The sequence below is a fragment of the Myripristis murdjan genome, chromosome 3 (genome assembly GCF_902150065.1).
Source record: "Myripristis murdjan chromosome 3, fMyrMur1.1, whole genome shotgun sequence".
In the NCBI taxonomy this organism is placed as follows: domain Eukaryota; kingdom Metazoa; phylum Chordata; class Actinopteri; order Holocentriformes; family Holocentridae; genus Myripristis; species Myripristis murdjan.
This window is the reverse complement of record NC_043982.1, coordinates 3,013,889-3,032,469: the sequence shown is the minus strand read 5'-3', so window position 1 is coordinate 3,032,469 and position 18,581 is coordinate 3,013,889. Positions and strand designations below refer to the sequence as shown.

The 18,581-nt window shown below is 40.3% G+C and overlaps 1 protein-coding gene across 2 annotated transcripts in view; it reads left to right on the top strand.

The window, feature by feature from the left end:
• The window catches only part of adamts17 (ADAM metallopeptidase with thrombospondin type 1 motif, 17), a 143,072-nt gene that overhangs the window by 39,716 nt on the left and 84,775 nt on the right, over positions 1-18,581 (top strand). For both annotated transcript variants that reach the window (XM_030076458.1, XM_030076467.1), the window contains exon 7: positions 1,791-1,834. In XM_030076458.1, the coding sequence (XP_029932318.1) occupies positions 1,791-1,834 (44 nt within the window). The remainder of the gene's footprint in view (positions 1-1,790; positions 1,835-18,581) is intronic.

Here is an 18,581-nt window from a genome sequence, read left to right as displayed (position 1 = left end):
TAGTGGAAGGTTTGTGTGCCATGATGACCTGACATGTTGTTTCAGAGGCTTTAGCACCTTGACAAGGATACAGTTTTGGGGAAACACAGAATTTCTTGGCTATTCGTGGCCTCAATCCAAAAATATTGGTATCAGGACTCAAAATCCAATATAGGCTAAACAATAACAATGTCCCATACCAACACACACACACACACACACACACACACACAACTGCTTCTTGCTAATGTATGGTTCCCAGATGCCACCTTACAGCTGTTCACACCTAGCTGAGTGCTGCGACACGTCGGTGGGAAACTCTCTTCCTCCCCTGCTGTCGCTGCAGTGCTATCACAGCCCACAGTGACCCGGGTTGCCAGCGTCTGCTGCAGGAACTGCCTCCACATTTACGTTCACGCGCACTCGCATACACGCACGCTCACACACATGCCTCCACTCCACTTGGGGCTCCGTAGCGTAGTGTGAAAAAGAAAGCATTTCAAATAAGTGGGCTGACAGTTTGGACAAAGAGAGGTCTGGTTTCCCATCAGGGGCCAACACTGGGAATGAAGGGCCTGTCTCAACTCTCTGCAGGCTCTGGACTGGGCCGCATAGCAGTTCCCATGGTGACCAGTAAAACCGGGAACCAGTAGTGTTGTGTGTGCAAGTGTGTGTCCATGTGATTTTTTGATAGCCGGTTATATTCTGTTTCTTTGTATATTTGTGTGTAGGCTGACGTGCACATTTGTCTGTGTGTGTGTGTGTGTGTGTGTGTGTGTGTGTGTGTTGGGGGAATTAGAAACTAAGTACAGCAGAATAAAAAAAAATAATTGTTTTACTGTATAATAATGTTCCTTAACAAATGACTTACAATAAATATTTAAAAGATTATCACTACCTTATCAATGTGTGTTATATTAGTGACAGATTTGTTCATAAATATATGTTAACCATTTACCCCTTACCTAACCCTGGTTTATTTATTTGTAAACAATGATAAATCTTTATAACCAAATTTAGTACTACTTAATAATTGTAGGAATGATAATCTATTAACCCTATAAAGCCATTTGTATCATATATGATACACGTTATCAATTAACACATTCCGTTTTCAGTTTAATCAATACTTGACCAAAATACTGTTGTATACCTTTGGACACTTCCCCTGTTCACCCTGGACCATACCATTGGCACTTCAAGTACTGTCATATATGATACAACAGAAAAAGCATATGTAATAACATGTTTTTTGAAATGTTTTTTTTTTTTTTTTTACATTTTGCACTACATAAAGGGTTCAGTTTCAAAAAATTTGAATTTTCTGCCAATTCTTTCATAGTTCAAGCTTTATAGGGTTAAATATTTTTGAATATCTCATGAATCATTTGCTAAGGAAGATTATCATAAAGTTTTTATGTGTTAACCTATGCTGAATCGTTGTTTTTGAGAGTACTGAGTGCTATGAAAAAACAAAAAAACAAACAAACAAAAAAAACAGCATCTACATAAGAGATATTTACTAGTCTTATATGTAGCCTCTTTTCTATTTTACATTATCATTCACAGTGGTATGTGCTTAATTTGAACAAATAATGAGAAAATTAAAGGCAATAGATGCATTTGTTTCTGTAGTTTTCTCTAGAATTGGCCAATACTATGTGACATTAATGACATTAATGAGCTTTAGTTGGCTCAGCACACTTACTGGCTGATCTCAGTGCAGCACTCAGCACTCACATCCACTCTGAAAAGCTGGAATCAGTGCAGCTTCAGTGAAGCCCCTTAACCTGGTGTTGTTGTTCTTTCAGGACAGATTTCTGCGTTCATAAAGACGAACCCTGTGATACTGTGGGTGAGTAAGCACAATCTCCCTCTCTCTTTCACACACACATGTGCTCCGTCTGATTCTTGAGTATGTGTCTGTGTGTGTGTGCTAAAATAGCCTCTGGTGACCTCGAATTGAAAGACAGGTGGCACTTCTTCTCCATTGTCTTTTCAGAGCCTCTCAATTACATATCCATGACACTGAGATACATGAGCGCACACACACACACACACACACACACACACACGCATACACATACAGAGAGAGAGAGAGAGAGACAGAGAGAGAGAGAGGCTCTACACAACATGACATTTCACCCCATGGCCACTTGACAGCTTGCATCAGCTGAGAGTTGATAAGAGCCGAAAATGCGACTGGAAACACAAACCTCGTCCCCTGTCTTTATAAGGACACTCAATAACTTGTGGGTTAAAATCCTCAAAAAAAAAAGGTTACCAAGAAAAGTTGGTGGTGTAGTGCATAAGGGATCTTGATCTCTGGTGCTTTGTTACAGCTTTGTCAATGTGCAGAGACGCAGCGTCTGATGGAAAAGCATTCCTTGTGCCCTCTGTCTCGGGAATGGTATTCCCACAATGGTGCATCTGTGCTGTCCCAGTCTGCCGGGTGGCCTCCTGGGAGAGAAACTAGGACGATAACCCCGCTGCCCTTGCCGGAACACTATAGCCTTTACTTAAAGCCATACTGCCCCACTAACCTCTCTAATACTCTTTCTAATTCCATGGCACACTGATGTATTTTAGATAGTGGCAGCAAGGCCAATGTAGATTTCTAAGGAGCAGACAAATCAGAGAGCACATGACGTTGAGGAAACTTAAGCAACTTTGTCAACGGAATACATAACATGTTAAAGGTAAATTTGAAAATGCATTTTTTCCCCTCCATCCTATCTAAGCCAGCATTTTCTACCCACTAAAACTGAGCAGTCTCTAAGGTATGTAAAGCTTTCTGAAAAGAATGACATAAGATCTTCATGAGATCTAGCAAAAGCTTCTGTGTCCCATGTTGTAGAGTGGAAGGTGGCCCCATGGCATGGCCGTGTGCAGGAGGGGACCTTGTGCATTTTCAGGCGTTTAAGCATGGATGGTGGGCTCTTGGAAAAGGACATGAAAACGCTAGAGCATTGTAGTGTGGGTAGAAGGCCAAAGCAGCCTTCTCGGATATACCCGGCTCAAGTGTGGACATGGAGTGATGAACACTTATGCACCAGAATAATCCTTGTGTCCTTTGTAGATCTTTGGTCCTGTTGCACCATGCTAACACTTTGGCTTACACTATCTATTAACCTAAACCGTTCAAAGACAGGTGATCAACAAATGGTAATTAGCCTGTCTCTGACTTTGGTCCCTTGGGCCTCAACTGGTGACCACCTCCACACAGACTACTCTGAACCAAACACACTGTTTCACAAACTCCTGAACCAGGGCCCAGCCTAAAATTATGGTCACGTCTGAATTGATTTCCTGGATATTTTCGCACATCGCAACAATTGTGATGTGACATGACATGCAGGCTAAAGGCAACATCTGAATAGCGGCAGCTGTAGTGATGGCAGTATCATTAGCTAGCAAGTTTAGTAAGAAATTTCTCCAAACAGATTCAGTACTGTACCATCTTTTCCTCACAGTTGACTGCAAGCTAGGCTGTTTGCCATTTATTTTGGAGTTTATGATCTAGGAGTGTTGTATCATGCAGCACTGGGTAGTGCAACACAGCCAAAATGGGTGAGGTAGTTCAAGAGGCTTGTGAGCTCTGCAGAGCTGGGTATAAATTATCAGCAGTGACCAGCCAGCCTCACCTCTGTTTTTTTGACTTGGGCTTGGGCAGCAATTTTAACTTATCTTGTCTACCTGAGTGTGTGGCTGCCAACAGCTGCAGTGCTACCGCAGATACTGTACCTCCCTCGACCCATCTTTACACTTTTTCAAATCGTTGTGTGTTTGTTGGTCTGCCTTAAGGGCTCAAGCACTATGGACACCATTTTTTTCAGGGAGAAAACCAAACCCTCCTTTCATGTTGCACCACTCACTTTTAAAATAATTCCTACACCACTGATTTGGTCCCAGCTGTCACTGAGGATGATAACATCATCCAAGTAAGTAGCCGAATATGCAGTGTGGAATATGCCCATGAGGCATTAGGGACCTGGCTTAGGCCCCAAACAATCTGAGAGGAAGGGTGACGGATTGGTACAACCGAAACGGAGTGGAGAAGACTCTATTTACGCTGGACTCTGGAGACTAGAGAATCTGCCAGTGTCAGACATGCATCAAATTGGTCCTGTTCAGACTTGGTGTTTTGTTCCTTATATATCCAGGTTGTGTCTCAATTCAGTTGAGATTGGTTTTAGTTCATACCTGGCAGGGTTAGGGTTAGGGTTAACCCTAACCCTAACCCTAAAAATGAGACCATCTGTGTATGGATACTGCCCCCCAGCTCTATATGAAAGTGCTTACCACATCACTTCTGTTGATTTCTGTTCCTGTGCCAGCACTCATGATCAACATAATGCAGACAGCCTACACCACAGGCCAGTTCATGTACTCTAACTTCATTTTATAGACTTTTTAGGAATTTTGAAACACCTTACATCTGCTTACAGAGATGACTCAGTGCTTCATTGCAGCGATGGAGACATCTGCATTCACTCTACAAAACATAAATACACAAACGTGTGGCAGGCCACCTCCGAATGTGGCTTTAGTGACTGAATCTCAGTGCAACTTCAGAATGTTTCCAGTGCACTCATTTAGCACTGTCCACTAGTGATCGCATCACCTGGGATGGATGTTAACGTCAGATCTTAGCAGCCCCCCCCTGTGACCTAGGTGTGCCCATGCAGGAGTGAGAACACATCTGTAAATCGCTGTTGCAAGAAGGCAACATCTGCTCTCTGTGCCGATTAGCGGCGGTTATCACAATGTCAGATTTGGTCAATCCTGGTACCCCAGGCCCCAAGTCATCTCTCTCTCACCCTGGTCACCAGGGACACAAATACTTCTCTCTGTGCTTTAAGACAGCGGCCTCCCTTCAGCCACATTGGCCATCGAATCATGGTCCACACTGAGACTGACTTAAGAGCCAGTCAGTATGATTTAGAAAAATGAAAAGTGCAGGAATCCACGCTTTCATCCGATGTTAAATTTTTGAAAGGTAAAAGATTATTATGACTGTTTATGAACAGGCTACCTTGCGTCAGGTCAATAAAATGGTAAGTGACTCATCACATCACATGGTCTGTATAAAGAGTACGAGCTGCTACCTTCTGGAAGGGGGTTCAGAATCCCTCGTTGTCAACTGGACAAATTCAAAAACTCATTTATCCCCTCTTCCAGTAGAGTAAATAGCAGCAAGTAAAGACCAGATAAAGCTGGTGCTCCTGTGAATCTGCGTATTTGCACTGCAGGTATGATAGGGTGTGCGTTTTTCGTTTTTTAGAGCTGTTATTTGGTATTGAGTTATTCTGTTTTTAATATCTTTTGCATTGTATTTATTATGTATCTTTTTAATTGCTCCATGTGTTTTATGTTTTTTTACGGTTGTTTTTATTTATTTGTTATTTATTTCTTCAGTGGCTGCAGCATGGGAGGTTAGCCCAAGACAAATTTCCCAATAAAGTTTATCTTGATCTTGATCTTTCCCATTTTTCACAAATATTTCAATTTTTATATATTTACCATTTTTTATTCCATGCGTTTCTTTTCCTATACCTTATATTTTTTTCTTATAAGTTGCAAACTTTGCGTCTTCTTTTATTTATATTTATTTATTTTGAAACTTATTGTTCCTTAATTTTTTTTTAGACGAGACTCTGCACTTGGAAACTGCACTGCACTTCAAAATCTTTCTTTTTTCTCTCTCCTTCATTTTTGATGATGTTGACCAGCAGGTCCGTGGTCCACTCAGAATCAACCCACTAGTTGACAACCATTGCTGTAAGGAGTCTGACATGGTGCACTTGTTTGATCGCTCCCCTGTCAACCTCAGTCTCTCACTGGAACAACAAAGGTTCCTTGCCACAAGTAATTTGAAGCTGCTCTGGGAGTAATACGAGTAATTCTTCTGCCAGTGCAGATTGTCTCAGTCGATCCTTGCTGTTGTACAGGCATTGACAGTTGCTATTTCTGTGATCTTACGGCATAAATATTTCACAATCTCTTGCAAAGCTAGAAACCAGAGAACCAAGACCCTGATCTGTGATGTCATCAAGAGACAAAACCATCATTTCTGTTTCCAAACGGATTCACGCAACACTGTGAAATTTTGTGCAAAGGTTGGTTATGAGGTGCTGCCTAAGTCTTTGTGCCTACCCCATCTCCCACTGCTGGTCTAGAAACAGGGGTGGGAATCGCAGAGCAGCTCCCATTTTGATAACATCACAATACACTGTCTGCGATCAATGGTGACGTGAAGACACAGGTTAACAGAAATACACCACACACATAACTGTTTAATGTTTGAATTTATCAAACAAAAATCACTACTTTCAATTGAAAGCACGAAAAGTAAGAACTGACAAAAGTTTAATTTGGCCGAATTAGCTGCCAAGAAAATTATTTCACAAAGAAAATTAGCTCTGCAGTGGAGCTGTCGTAGACCTTGAAGGGTGAACCGTGGCCATTTAGTTCTGAATAAAAGGGCATTTGTGGTTAGTTGCTCTCATGTCAATGCATGCATTGGACAGTAAAGTGTGTCACACTATTTTGAGAGCTGAGAAGGTATGTCGTGATGTTCCTGCTCGCTAAAAGTAGTAATCACCAAATTGAATATGGATGTTAGCCCGATGAAACAGCCACAGTTCTTTGCGATGGCAGTGGTGCATATAAAAATAGGTTGTAGTCTGAACTTCTTGCTATATTGTTTGGAATGGGAAAGTCCGGGTGGCTGTTGGCGGTGTCGCTAGGCAGCATCAAGCAACAGAGGCTTGCGATGAGCCAGATGCTTTATGGCGTCTTCTCCCTTTTAGAGCATCCTCCTCTGCAACTACAACAGGCTGAACTGTTGACTTGGTTGAAGCTGGGCATCAGTTTCGGGTCCATTTTCTAATGCTAAAAAAAGGCATTTTTCACCAAAGCCTTTCAGCTGTACAAAATGGTTTTAATTCCTCGCTGCGAGCTGTTACTGTGTATCAGCTGCTACAGTTTGATTGGTCAGTGTTGCATTTGTCGGCTTGCTGACACGTGTGGAAGGTAAACAAGGTGGAGTGATGCAATATACAGAAATGTGGTCATACTGCCATTACCAGGAGATATTGGCACTTATTGGTGTGCCTCTCAGCCAATTAAAATGTGAGGCTGCAACCAGCTGGCATAATTATCACCACATCTCTGGTGATGAGCAGTGTATATATTTCACTCTGAAATCTAAATCTAGACATCCTTTATGAAATTGACCTGTGATCTGTCTTTGCTGTGTGTTTCTCTCCAAAGCCGCCTGCCTTGGTGCAGCAGTATCTGCCCAGCAGAACATTTTTAATGCACCTGTTTCAGATCCCCTCACATTTTCTTGTGCCACTGATGCTCCTCTCTCAACTTTTCAACTCAAAATGATGACCTACACTACGTATTCTTGATTGTACACGAATTGCTTTTGCATTGGTGAACCTTGCTGTTTCTGTATTATGTAATGTTGGAACGAATCCATCCACAGTTGTGATTTATGCCTCTGGAAGTTAAAGAATTGGCCTCACTTCTGTGAATTCCAAACAAAGTTTTTTTTTTTTTTCCGCTGCTTTCCCTGTGTGACCACATAAACTACCAGTGGAGGATTATTTTGGTCAAGGATATGTAATGTACAAGAGGGATACGAATGTCTAGTTCAGCAAAGTCCTTCAAAAAGAAAACATACTTGACAACAAGAAAGAGTGTTACGCTGAAAGTAAGTCGACTGAGTCCCTGTAATATTTGACATCTGAGTTCCTCTTGACCTAGGGAGTGCTTGTCGTTTGAAATAATACTTTGAACAGGATCCAGCAAAGCTGCTTCTTTCAGCTTTCCATAAGAGGAGGAATTCCCCTTCTGAAACATCAGGAAGGAGTCTGAACGCTTCCAGTCTCAGCCAGCATCAGAGGCTGAAATTAGAGTGGGCCCTTGCCACTTTTCATCTGATTTATGAGGCGAATCTCCCTCTGTGTGTGTAGATGTGTGTGTGTGTGTGTGTGTGTGTGTGTGTGTGTGTGTGTATTTACTAGTGTTTGAGGGAGAATGTGAGTGGCTGTCTGGTTTCCTCTCCTTTGAAGAGGCCCCATAGTTTCAGTTGCTGCACTGTTGCCAAGAGCCATGGTTTTAGCTTCATATCAGATCCAACAGTAGCTTATGTGTGTGTGTGTGTATGTGTGTGTGTGTGTGTGTGTGTGTGTGTGTGTGTGTGTGTGTGTGTGTGTGTGTGTGTTAAATAGTGAGGGCCAGAACATGTTTTTAACTAACAGTGGGGACATTTTTGGCAAGTGAGGATATTTTGGCTGGTCCTCACAACTACAAAGGCAAATTTTAGCTGATTGGTCAAGGGTTCAGGTTAAAATTAGGTTTAGGTTAGGGTTAGGCGGGCAAGACTGTGTGTGTGGAGCACATGCAGTTTCACTCCTACACTCTGTAAGTTTATAAATGAGTTTCCTCCGTGTATTGTTTTTCCATAAATATTTCTAGGTGTCTTTGAAGAAATGATGGCCTATATAACAAAAATAGAACTTAAACTAGACAAAACAAGATGTACAAAAATTCAAAATCCAACAGTAAAATACATAACTTCATCCACACTGACACACTGGTAAAATAAACTGTGGTACATTCCACAGAATAATCATAAAATATGACTAACAACAATAGATAGAAATCATGTATCTTCATAATGCCTGTGTGATGTGCTCAAGTATATCTTGGCCTGTTTCATTTGATTAAGTAATTCTAAAAGAAATGGATTTCAGACATACATTTCATACCCCCCCCAAACACACACACACACACACACACACACACATCCAAGGAGTCAGTGCTCATTGTGTTCGGTGTGTAGGTGTGTGTGGAGAGCACATCAACAAACATTTCCTACCTGATGCTCAGTGAACCACCTCACCTCAGCCTTGTTGACCCACAGGAGTGAAGAAAGGAGTTTTTCTTCTTTTTCCTCTGCTAATTTGATTCTTTGCCTCCCCTTTCTCTTCTCAGCTGCAGGTCCCGACAGGGCCAGAGTATTTAGTCACACTGAGTGACTTTTTCCACCACAAAAATATTCGTTCTAACAAGTCATTTTGTCTAGTGTTGCATCTTAAAAATGTGCTTTTTTTAAATGAAAAAAAAAATTGAGTAAGATGATATCACTTATTTCAGTGCAAGTAAAACTATCTGGAAAAATAAGAAACAATTGTAGCTCACTGCATTTATTGTTTTGTACTTAATACGTGATTTTCATTGCACTGAAGACACTGGCACACTTTTCAATGTATATGAGAATAAACCTGAAACTGGAAACTTGATTAGTATTGAAGAAAATTTGTGAAACAAGTGAATTTGTACTGGGAGCAAGTTAAATTATCCTACCATTTTCAGATGTTTTTCACCTGTTAAATAAAAGACATTACAGATTTGTTAAGGTGGATATTCTGTGCAGTGTTAATACCCCCAGTGTTATTATATTGTATCTGACTGATGATCATCTGGTGTTTCAAAATGACTTTCTAGCTTATGATGCACAATCCATATAGGATTAAACAATTAATTTAGGCTTTTCCTCAAAGGTTTTATTGGCCAGTGCCAACTAATGCTACTTTCGGGTCTTTAACATGCAACTCATAATTTCTCTTTGTAACTGACTTTCACACACCGTTCAGAATGCAATATCATTTGAAGAAAATGCTTTTTCATTTGATCCAATATCTTTTTATTACTTTAGTATTTTATAGTGTGGACTTTGCCAGCCTCTTAGTCTGACATAATTTTAGGTGAGATAATTTCATATTTTACAGCATAGTGAGTTATATTTAACTGTGTGTTAAATATGACTTAGTGTGCATCGAGTTACTAACAGGCAGGTCAGAACCATTTCTTTAAATGGGTCTATAAATGGCTCAGTAAAAAGCAGTTCTTTGTGAAGCCATGGTTTTCTAAGAACAGAGAAGAGAAAAAATATATGGAAACACATTTGTCATCTCTTACAGGGAAAAAAGGTGCCAACTTGAACCACGATGAAGAAGATAATTCTTCATCATGCTATTAAAAGAGACCCCATTCTGATCCCAAAAAGAATCTTTCAAGACCACAGTTCTTTAAAGAACCATTTCTTTAGATGGTTCTTCAAAGACCTAAAGGTGATTCAGAAACCCATCAAAAAAGCTGTTTAAGGCGGTGTTGAAATGGTTCCTCAAAGAACTTTTTTCAAAATACTTTGTGGAGTCAACTGGTTCAGTATAGAGCTCTTTTTGAATTTTTTTTTGAAAAGAGGGGTTTATGGTATATACAGTCTTTAGTTTATTTTGAGAAACGCCAATATTAATACTAATCCTGAGATACTGGAAACTACAAAATCATCTCAGCCTTGGTATCCATGGTATCCATGGTATTTGTTGACTGCAGTTATACAGAGGTATCAAAATTAATTTGACAAAGCTATATTGATATTTTAAAAAACTTTTCTTGATGGGAATAAAAAAGAGGGTGAGTCATTTAGCATGTGTCTGATATAGTAAGTACTGCTGCTTTTATTTTTAATGCTTTATTCATCATGTACATTAAGTTCTCAGGATTTTCACCCAGTGCTCACAGCATAAAGTCTGGGAAGGCTTTGTCCAAGAGGTATCAGCTAGGTTTGCACGCTGTCCACCTATAGCAACTACACCAACTGAATGTCACGCTGAAACTTTAATGAGACACATAGGAAAGATCAGGAAAATATGATACCCTTGTTACTTTCTTGCCTACCTTACTGTTAGATGCCTAATAAAAATCAGAATCAAAAGCTTTTATTGCCAAGTGATGCCGAATGGCATGACTTATGAATGGTACCATTAACTGTGGCTATTATGGGTGCCAACGTGTGATTTTGATTTTTTTTTTTTTTTTCCAAATCTGTGATACTAAAATGCCTCACAGCTTTCGTTATTCCAGACTTTATTCCAAACACATCTGCAGATCCAAATGACTGTGAGAAATAACTGTCTGAATTTAAAGACATCAGTAGGCTGCCCAGAAATCATATCAGGTGATCTTAGTAAACTCAATTGTTCTCTGGATTTGACATTTGCTCGCTGCTCTTACACGAGAAACTTTTGGATGCCACTCTGGAGTCTGAGGTAGTGCCCTAACTGAAGAACCTTGGATGAGCTGTGCTTGGCTCTGTGAAGACACATGACAGCTGAAGAATAAATAGGAGGCTCTGGCTGCCAGTGAAATTCTGCTACTCATATTGTTTTTTCAATTATAGGTTTGGTTCTCTCAAATGGTAACACAGGTGTCCTGAGGCAAGGCAGGCAAGACAGAAAATTTCCCGTGGGATAGACAGGCAAAGGCTGGCTTGAGCTTAATTTTCAGTGTGAACATATGTTGAAACCAAGGCACTACAATCCTTTCTGACTTATATATGTTGTTGTGTTTCGAGCAGAAAGTGCTCGAAAAGTTAACATGGAGAGTTGGTTCATGGAACCAGATGTTCATACCTACATCAACTTTTGATTATGTCATTAGTGTTGCATGACTTCTGTCATGAATTGCAACCCTGATTGTGGGAGATGCTGGAATCGAATCCCCATTGACTATACATCAGATTATACCAGTCTACATTTGAAACTGCTTTGTATACAACACATTTTTTTTTGTTACTTCAGAAGCCCTTATGACTAGTCTTTGATCAGGCATCTCATAGAGAGAAGGCAGGCCCCTCTTGGAACCAGGCCTGGGTGGGGAACTTTTAGGCATGCACCCAAAGACATGTGAACTTGTGGGCATGGAGTTTGCAGGTGCAGGAGAATCGGTGTACCTCCCAAACCATAGCCATAGCCATAGCAATAGTTTACTGTAGCAAGCATACTATGGTAACTACTATGATTTTTTGGTGGAAAATAAAGGCATGGTTTCTGAACCTTGATTTAAGCATGATTTAACAACTGTTTTTCTATGGCATTGATACCATTTAATCAGTTATCATTTAATCAATACCTAAAAACATGTTACCACTGTGGTCATGACAGTTACCATAATAAAATTGTGGTGATACCATGGTTAAAGTAATCACAATTATTACCATAAATAACCATGGTAAACCTGTAGTTACTACATAAACACCATAGAAAACCATGGTGAATTATTCATTCAGCAGTTTTTCTCTCTTTTTTCCATTTATCATGTCCATTCTGGAGGGGGAATGGAGGCAGGGTGCTATGCTGGGAGGCATAGCACCCCCACTCCTAAATGTGTTCCTGCACTCCTGCTGATTTTCATACTGTGAGCTGACAGTCACCCATTGCTCTGCAGCTGCTTGGTCAGCACTGCAGAGCAAGTGATTAAAGAAGGAGTCAGTGACATTTTCAACTCCAAGTCAAGCTGGTTTGCTGGCTAGCAGCAATGGAACGTCAAACAACCAGATCAGAAGCTGCGGAGGGCAACCGTTGGCCGCATTTAGCTGACAGTCAACAAATAGTCTGTACACCAGATAAAAATGCTGTTAGATTTTTGAATCACAGTTTTTTTTAAATCACATGGTGTGAAAGTAGGCCAAATTAAAACTGTAAATAGTACTCACTCCTCAAAATATGTTTCTTTACAGAATACACTATTGCTATTATTTTAATAGTTTTTGAACTGGGTAACTTTTTCTCATACCCAAGTATATGTTTGGATGAGTTATTGTACTCTTACTCAAGTACAGTTATTCTGGACTCTACCCACCCTTGGTCAGTCTTATATCTTGGTGTTCATATGACACCTTTATGACGAGTCTTTCACGCTCTGAAGGGAGAGCCCTTTTAAACGTGTGGAACATGTGAAGGTATATAAATGCGTGGAGTGGTCTGTTGTATTACATGGATCATCTGATATCCATATGGAGATGTCTGGCATACTCGGAATGTAGGGTTCCTCTCAAAAGGGGATGCCAGGTCACTTGGAAAAGATTGTGCAGTTTGAATAAATTTGCTATTGTTTTCTTTCTGCTCTGCAGACCTGGATCAAATAGTATTTCAGATGCAAAAAAAAAAGTTGGCATGAAAGGAGGTAATGCATAAGGATGAATCAGATAGGTTTAGGCAAGTTCTTAATCACTGAAAATTACATTAAATTGACTTTCAAATACTTTCCTCTGATTGTCTAAACTTTCCAGCATTTTACTGTCCTATTTGGCAGACACTAGCCATCTGGCACATATAGTAAGTAGGCTAAAACAAATCATAAGTACTGGCAAAGACTGCTTCACCCAGGTCTGGTTTTCAGTATCAGATGTTTTCTAAGCTCCTCAATAGCATGACAGGTGTTGCGGAATTTTCTCCCATTTAGAGGACTGAGTGGCTGCCTGGGTATAAGCTCAGACCAGACCTGCCTCACTCCACTGGGCCAGTGTACTGTAAGCACTTGGGTTGACAGATACTGTAGGGTTTTTAAAAGCTTACACTGATACCAGTAATGCAGGGTTGCAACATCTGATAGTCAGTATTTTGTGTATCCCATTCACATGTGTCTTCTGGCATGACATTATGACCATTTTGTTGCTAAAAAAAAAAAAAAAAAAAAAGTAATGTACCAGTATTCAGTGCCTGTTCTTTTTTGTTCTTATGTGGAAATGCCACTGAAACAGCAGTCAGATCATGGGGAAATTAAGGCTAAGGCTGTGTCCACACTGATACAGGTTTTTTTTTTTCCTCAAAAGCACTTCTTTATTTACCTGTGTATTTACCAGTTTTTCATTTCATTCGCACAGGAGCATTACTGGAAATATCTCTGTACACACGCAAATGCAAAAACACACATCTGTGCAATATGAGCATGCGCAAAGAAGCTGAAGAGGGACTGCAGCAGTTTGTGGACATCCCAGAGTTAGCTACAAGTGCAAATACAGTTAAAAATCTCAAAAAAAAAAAAAAAAAAAAAATCTCAGAAATGAAATAGAATTTCGGTTTAAAAAAAAAGGTTGTAAAAAAAATATTCATTATGTATAAAGTTATGTCAAAAGTATGTGTATTAAGTCTAAATAAGTGCATGAATCATACACATTATTACAACAGCAAATACAGAAATAAGAAAATGAGCATAAATAAAAAAGGTATACATGTGTACACCTTATATACAGAGGAATATCACACTGTTGAAGTTTTGTCAAGTCCTACAGGTATGAATTACTGCACAATTAAACGGTTAAATAAACAATTTAAATAATGTACAATTATGCAGTTAACTCTAACTTATTGTAGTAACTACATAGTCATACAAACTTCTGTAGAATTTAATCAGAATGTAAGATTAAGATCGGTTCAGGTCAAGGGCTTTCCATAAGCAGCCAGTGCAGTAATTGTAATGTTTATTTTTCATTCAGTCCATTAAATATATATAAATATTATATTGTCAATCAAATAACATAATATCATATTTAGAAAAGCCAGTATCTGCCCCATATATCGGTGTAAGCCAACATAGCACAGCTCCCCACACATTGTCACATATTATCAGCATGTGCATAGTGATGATGTAATGGAAGTTGTGGCAGACAGAGACAGCGCTGTGTGTTGCAAGGCATTGTGGTTTCTATAGCAGCTCCTGGCCATGCCTGGCCCTGCGGTGCTGTGCTCTACCATAATACTCTGCTAACCTGATAATCTTCCAGCACAATGAGAACACTCTTGCTCTTTGTACGAGCTGGCCCAAAGTGTGTGTGACCCACTTTGAGCCTCACTATAATCACAGGACTCATAAAACTCCTCCTTCACCTGCGTGCCACCCACACTTCCACTCCCTGCTCTGTTTATCCAGAGCTTCTTAAACATACTCATGTCCAGGACAAAAGACTTGATGTGGTGTATTTAACTGGATAATTGTCGATAATAGTTGATATGGTGAGTGAACTTATGACATAAATAAAGATTTTTACACATTTTCTAATTGAGAAAAGACATTGTAATGTAGTGATGGTAAACTATTGTTCCACTATTAACACCCCTCTCTTTGAGAACCCCTGAATTAGGGGATTTAGGTTGTCTCAATACACGCAGATGCAGATTACATAATACACATATTTCACATTACTACAGTCCACTGGACTAATACAGCTTCTTACTTAGAGCGATCCTCCAGAGCTCTTTGCTGGTTATACATCTCATCTTGGCAGTATCCAGTCTGGATCCATTTAGTAAAACGCTAACATGGTGGCTTTGTTCTTATCTGTTTCCTATCTTTATCTCCTCGCCCCATGGTGTCATTAGCCCCCACCCCCTGCCCTCCTTCAAACAAGAGTTTTGATTGAGTTTTTGGTTCGGTATTTCTCACATGCCCAGACATAACTTTGGTGGCCTCAGGGTTGAAAGAAGGGAAGCGGAGGTAATGGTTGATTTTTTTTTTTCTCTTTTGTTTATGTTCTTATTGGCTTCCATCAAAGCAGCTGCAACCCCTGCTTTTGGCTTCTGACTGGAACAAAGTGCTGACAAAACACAACATGGAATAAAATGAAAGAGATTAAAGCTATACCAATCCAGGTTTTTTTTTTTTTAACATCAGTACTGAAGTTGCCAATAGCCACTATTTTGTGCAAATATTCCATATCTTTATATTTGGCCATTGTGGTGCTATGAACTAAAACTAACTCTAAAGGCTAAAACTCTCCAGTGAAATCCATATTTAGGAAACTGTTGTTGAATTAGTGCCTCTTCAAGACCGAGTTTCCCTAAAGATCCCTAAATCCTAAATAGACAATGGATCCTCATTTGATTAGATTTTATGACAAGAAACCCTATCTGAGAGGATTTTTGCTGTTAGATGTGACTTGTTACAGAATTATATAACTGATCAAAACAGTCATCCTTATACATTCTCTTAATGTGCTCACCTATGGAGATTTAAAATATGTGGAAAGAAATTACTTTCTTTGCAAACTTTACAGAATGTTCTTATATAGCTAGAGTGAGGGAGGAACCTCCATTGTATCAGAGGTGGTCATCTCTGACTGCCTGATTTGTGATATTTAATAAAGATCAATATTGACCCCATATATCAGCAACCCGATGAACTGGTCTAACCCTAAAGAAGATATAGGGTATATGAGAGCATGAGGGAGGGTGAAGCTCAGAAGGAAGAGAGGTGGTGATGGTGGGATGGAGGGGTGAGACGGGGAGTTGAAGCAATATCCGTAGCGGTATCCCATTTCCTGTGTTTGGTTTACTAGAGCAGAGATGTAAAGGGAGAATAGGGGGTTGGCTGCATGTTGAACGAGGCCCGGATGGCTGGAGACGCATGGTTGACTTTATGGAGTGGCTGTTGACTGGTGGGAGGTGACGTTGCACAAATCAGCTGATTCACACTCTGAGGGTTAGTGTGTATGTGTGTGTGTGTGTGTGTGTGTGTGTGTATCAAAGTGAGCATGGAGAAGAGCAGGGAATCAAACAGTGTGGAGCCGAGGGGCTTGCTTGTTGTTGTTTACTTTGTCTTTACTTACCTACTTGTACCACTGATCTGCTGAAAAATCATTTTACATCTTATTTTCTTAGTGTTATTCTGTCAGTGTGTTCATTCATTTGCCTAATTCAATTCTCCAAGTGTCTCCCTGTGACACTACGCTGTAGCCTGCAGTGTGTGCAAATGTGTGCAGGTGCAAATACATATATACTTTGTGTAAATGCATGCACTATATGTGTGTGTAAATATGCATGCATGCATGTCTGTTTACATGTGTCTCTGTGTGTATATCAGTGTATATGTGTATGTGTGTGTAATTATGTGCTATGTAAATCTGGGTATGTTTGTGCCAGTGGATAAATATGTGTATGCATGTGAATGTATGTGTGCATGCATGCATGCATATGTGTGTGTATGTATTTAGACATATTTGTATGTATGGATTTGCAGGTGTGCATGTCTGTGTGTGGATGGCTGAACTGGGCTAATATGTGTAAGTGTGTTTGTGTGTGTCTGTGTGTAATGGGGGTTCGTATCACAGTAAGGGCAGTGAGGTCAATCTAGGGTGAACAAGTATTCATGTGCGTGTGTGTGTGTGTGTTTGTGTGCGTGTGTGCATGTGTGTGTGTGTGTGTCAGGCTGAACAAAGCGTCTCTTCCAGGCTGACTCAGGCCTGTGTTGTCAGCAGTGGGAGCTTCGACTGCTGAGGATTCAGTCGCTCAATAGAAAGCCCTTCATGTTCTAACGGCTAATTAGCGCAAAATAACTCGCTGGGCAAACCTCGCTTGTAGGCAGCGCAGTGCTGTGAGTCTAGAGGCCTGACGAGGCTTTGTGACCCTTTTGAGGCTGTCTGGCTGGATGTGCCGCCAGCTATGTGAGCCACCACATCACTGTTTGATCAGCCAGCTAGCCACTAACACCGGGTCAAATCTGAACGCTGATAAACGCAGCACTGTGGATCGCGGGCCTTTGTCCCGGGGCTTTAGCCTCAGAAGTGCTGGCTTCAACGGATCTTTGATGCTGCAAAAAATCTCAACCATGCATTACCTCACTGCGGAGCTTCACCAGAGATCTTTCCTTATTCAGATGGGCTTTGCAGGTCCACCATGGTAAAGGCTTTTTCAGATTTCCTACGAGCACAAGGTAAATCTGGCTGGATGTGCAAAAAAATGAGATGCGTAGGCCCAAAAATTCAGACCTAGCTGACTTTGGGATTGTGAAAGCAGCCAGAGGCAAGCTGAGCTCACACTGGCAAATAGAACATAAGCTTCTGGAATGGAAATGTCTCAAGTAACGTTTACATTTTACTAAATGTTTTTGAGTTACTCCATCAAGGGTTGTAGTTTACCCGGCTGGAAAGTGGCAATCACTGTATTGGTTGTTTGGTCTGTCAGTATATCTAGTCAGCATATCTCAAAATCCTTTTGGTGAAATGCTGTTAAAATTTGGCGACAACATTTAGGTTGCCTAGAGGATGAAACCTCCTAATTTTGGTGATGCTGTGACCTTTCCTTTAGCATGACCAGCAGGCTAAACTTTTAAATTGTACACTAATCTCTCTCTCTCTTTTTTTTTTTTTGCATTGTGGAGGAATGTTTACACACCTGTAATGTTTTAACACAACTCCAGCATGGCGTCTGTGTTTGAAATAATGCACTTGTTTGTCCTGATGATGGGTTAAGCCAAGGGTGCTTTGTGCTTATTCGGCTAAGCATGCTATTGCATGTTACTGACACAAGTTGAATCTGGCTGAAATTGCTGAGCAGCGGACCTGCCAATATCAAATATCACTTAGAGGAAATCTGAATGATTGGGAAAAGGAGTTTGCACTCACAAACAGAAAATGTCTCCATGAACTTTTCAATCTGCATATTTTTATTTATTTATTTATTTATTTTTTACCTGGCAATGGGTGATGTCCTGGTGATGATGCACAGCATATAATTAACACATATAATCACAACCTGAATCTGGCCGAATATGAAAATAAGGAGGGCATAAGTATTAAATCCAACTCAGACCTGATGCAAGGGGAACTTGCACTTGCAAATGGGAAGGAAAAACCCCTGAAACCAAGTTATTTAAATGCAAAGTTTCCATTTAGCAAAATGCCACCGAGTTTGTCCATCATTAAGGTTTTCATCTCTCTCATTTTTTTTCCCCACTTACTCTTGTGC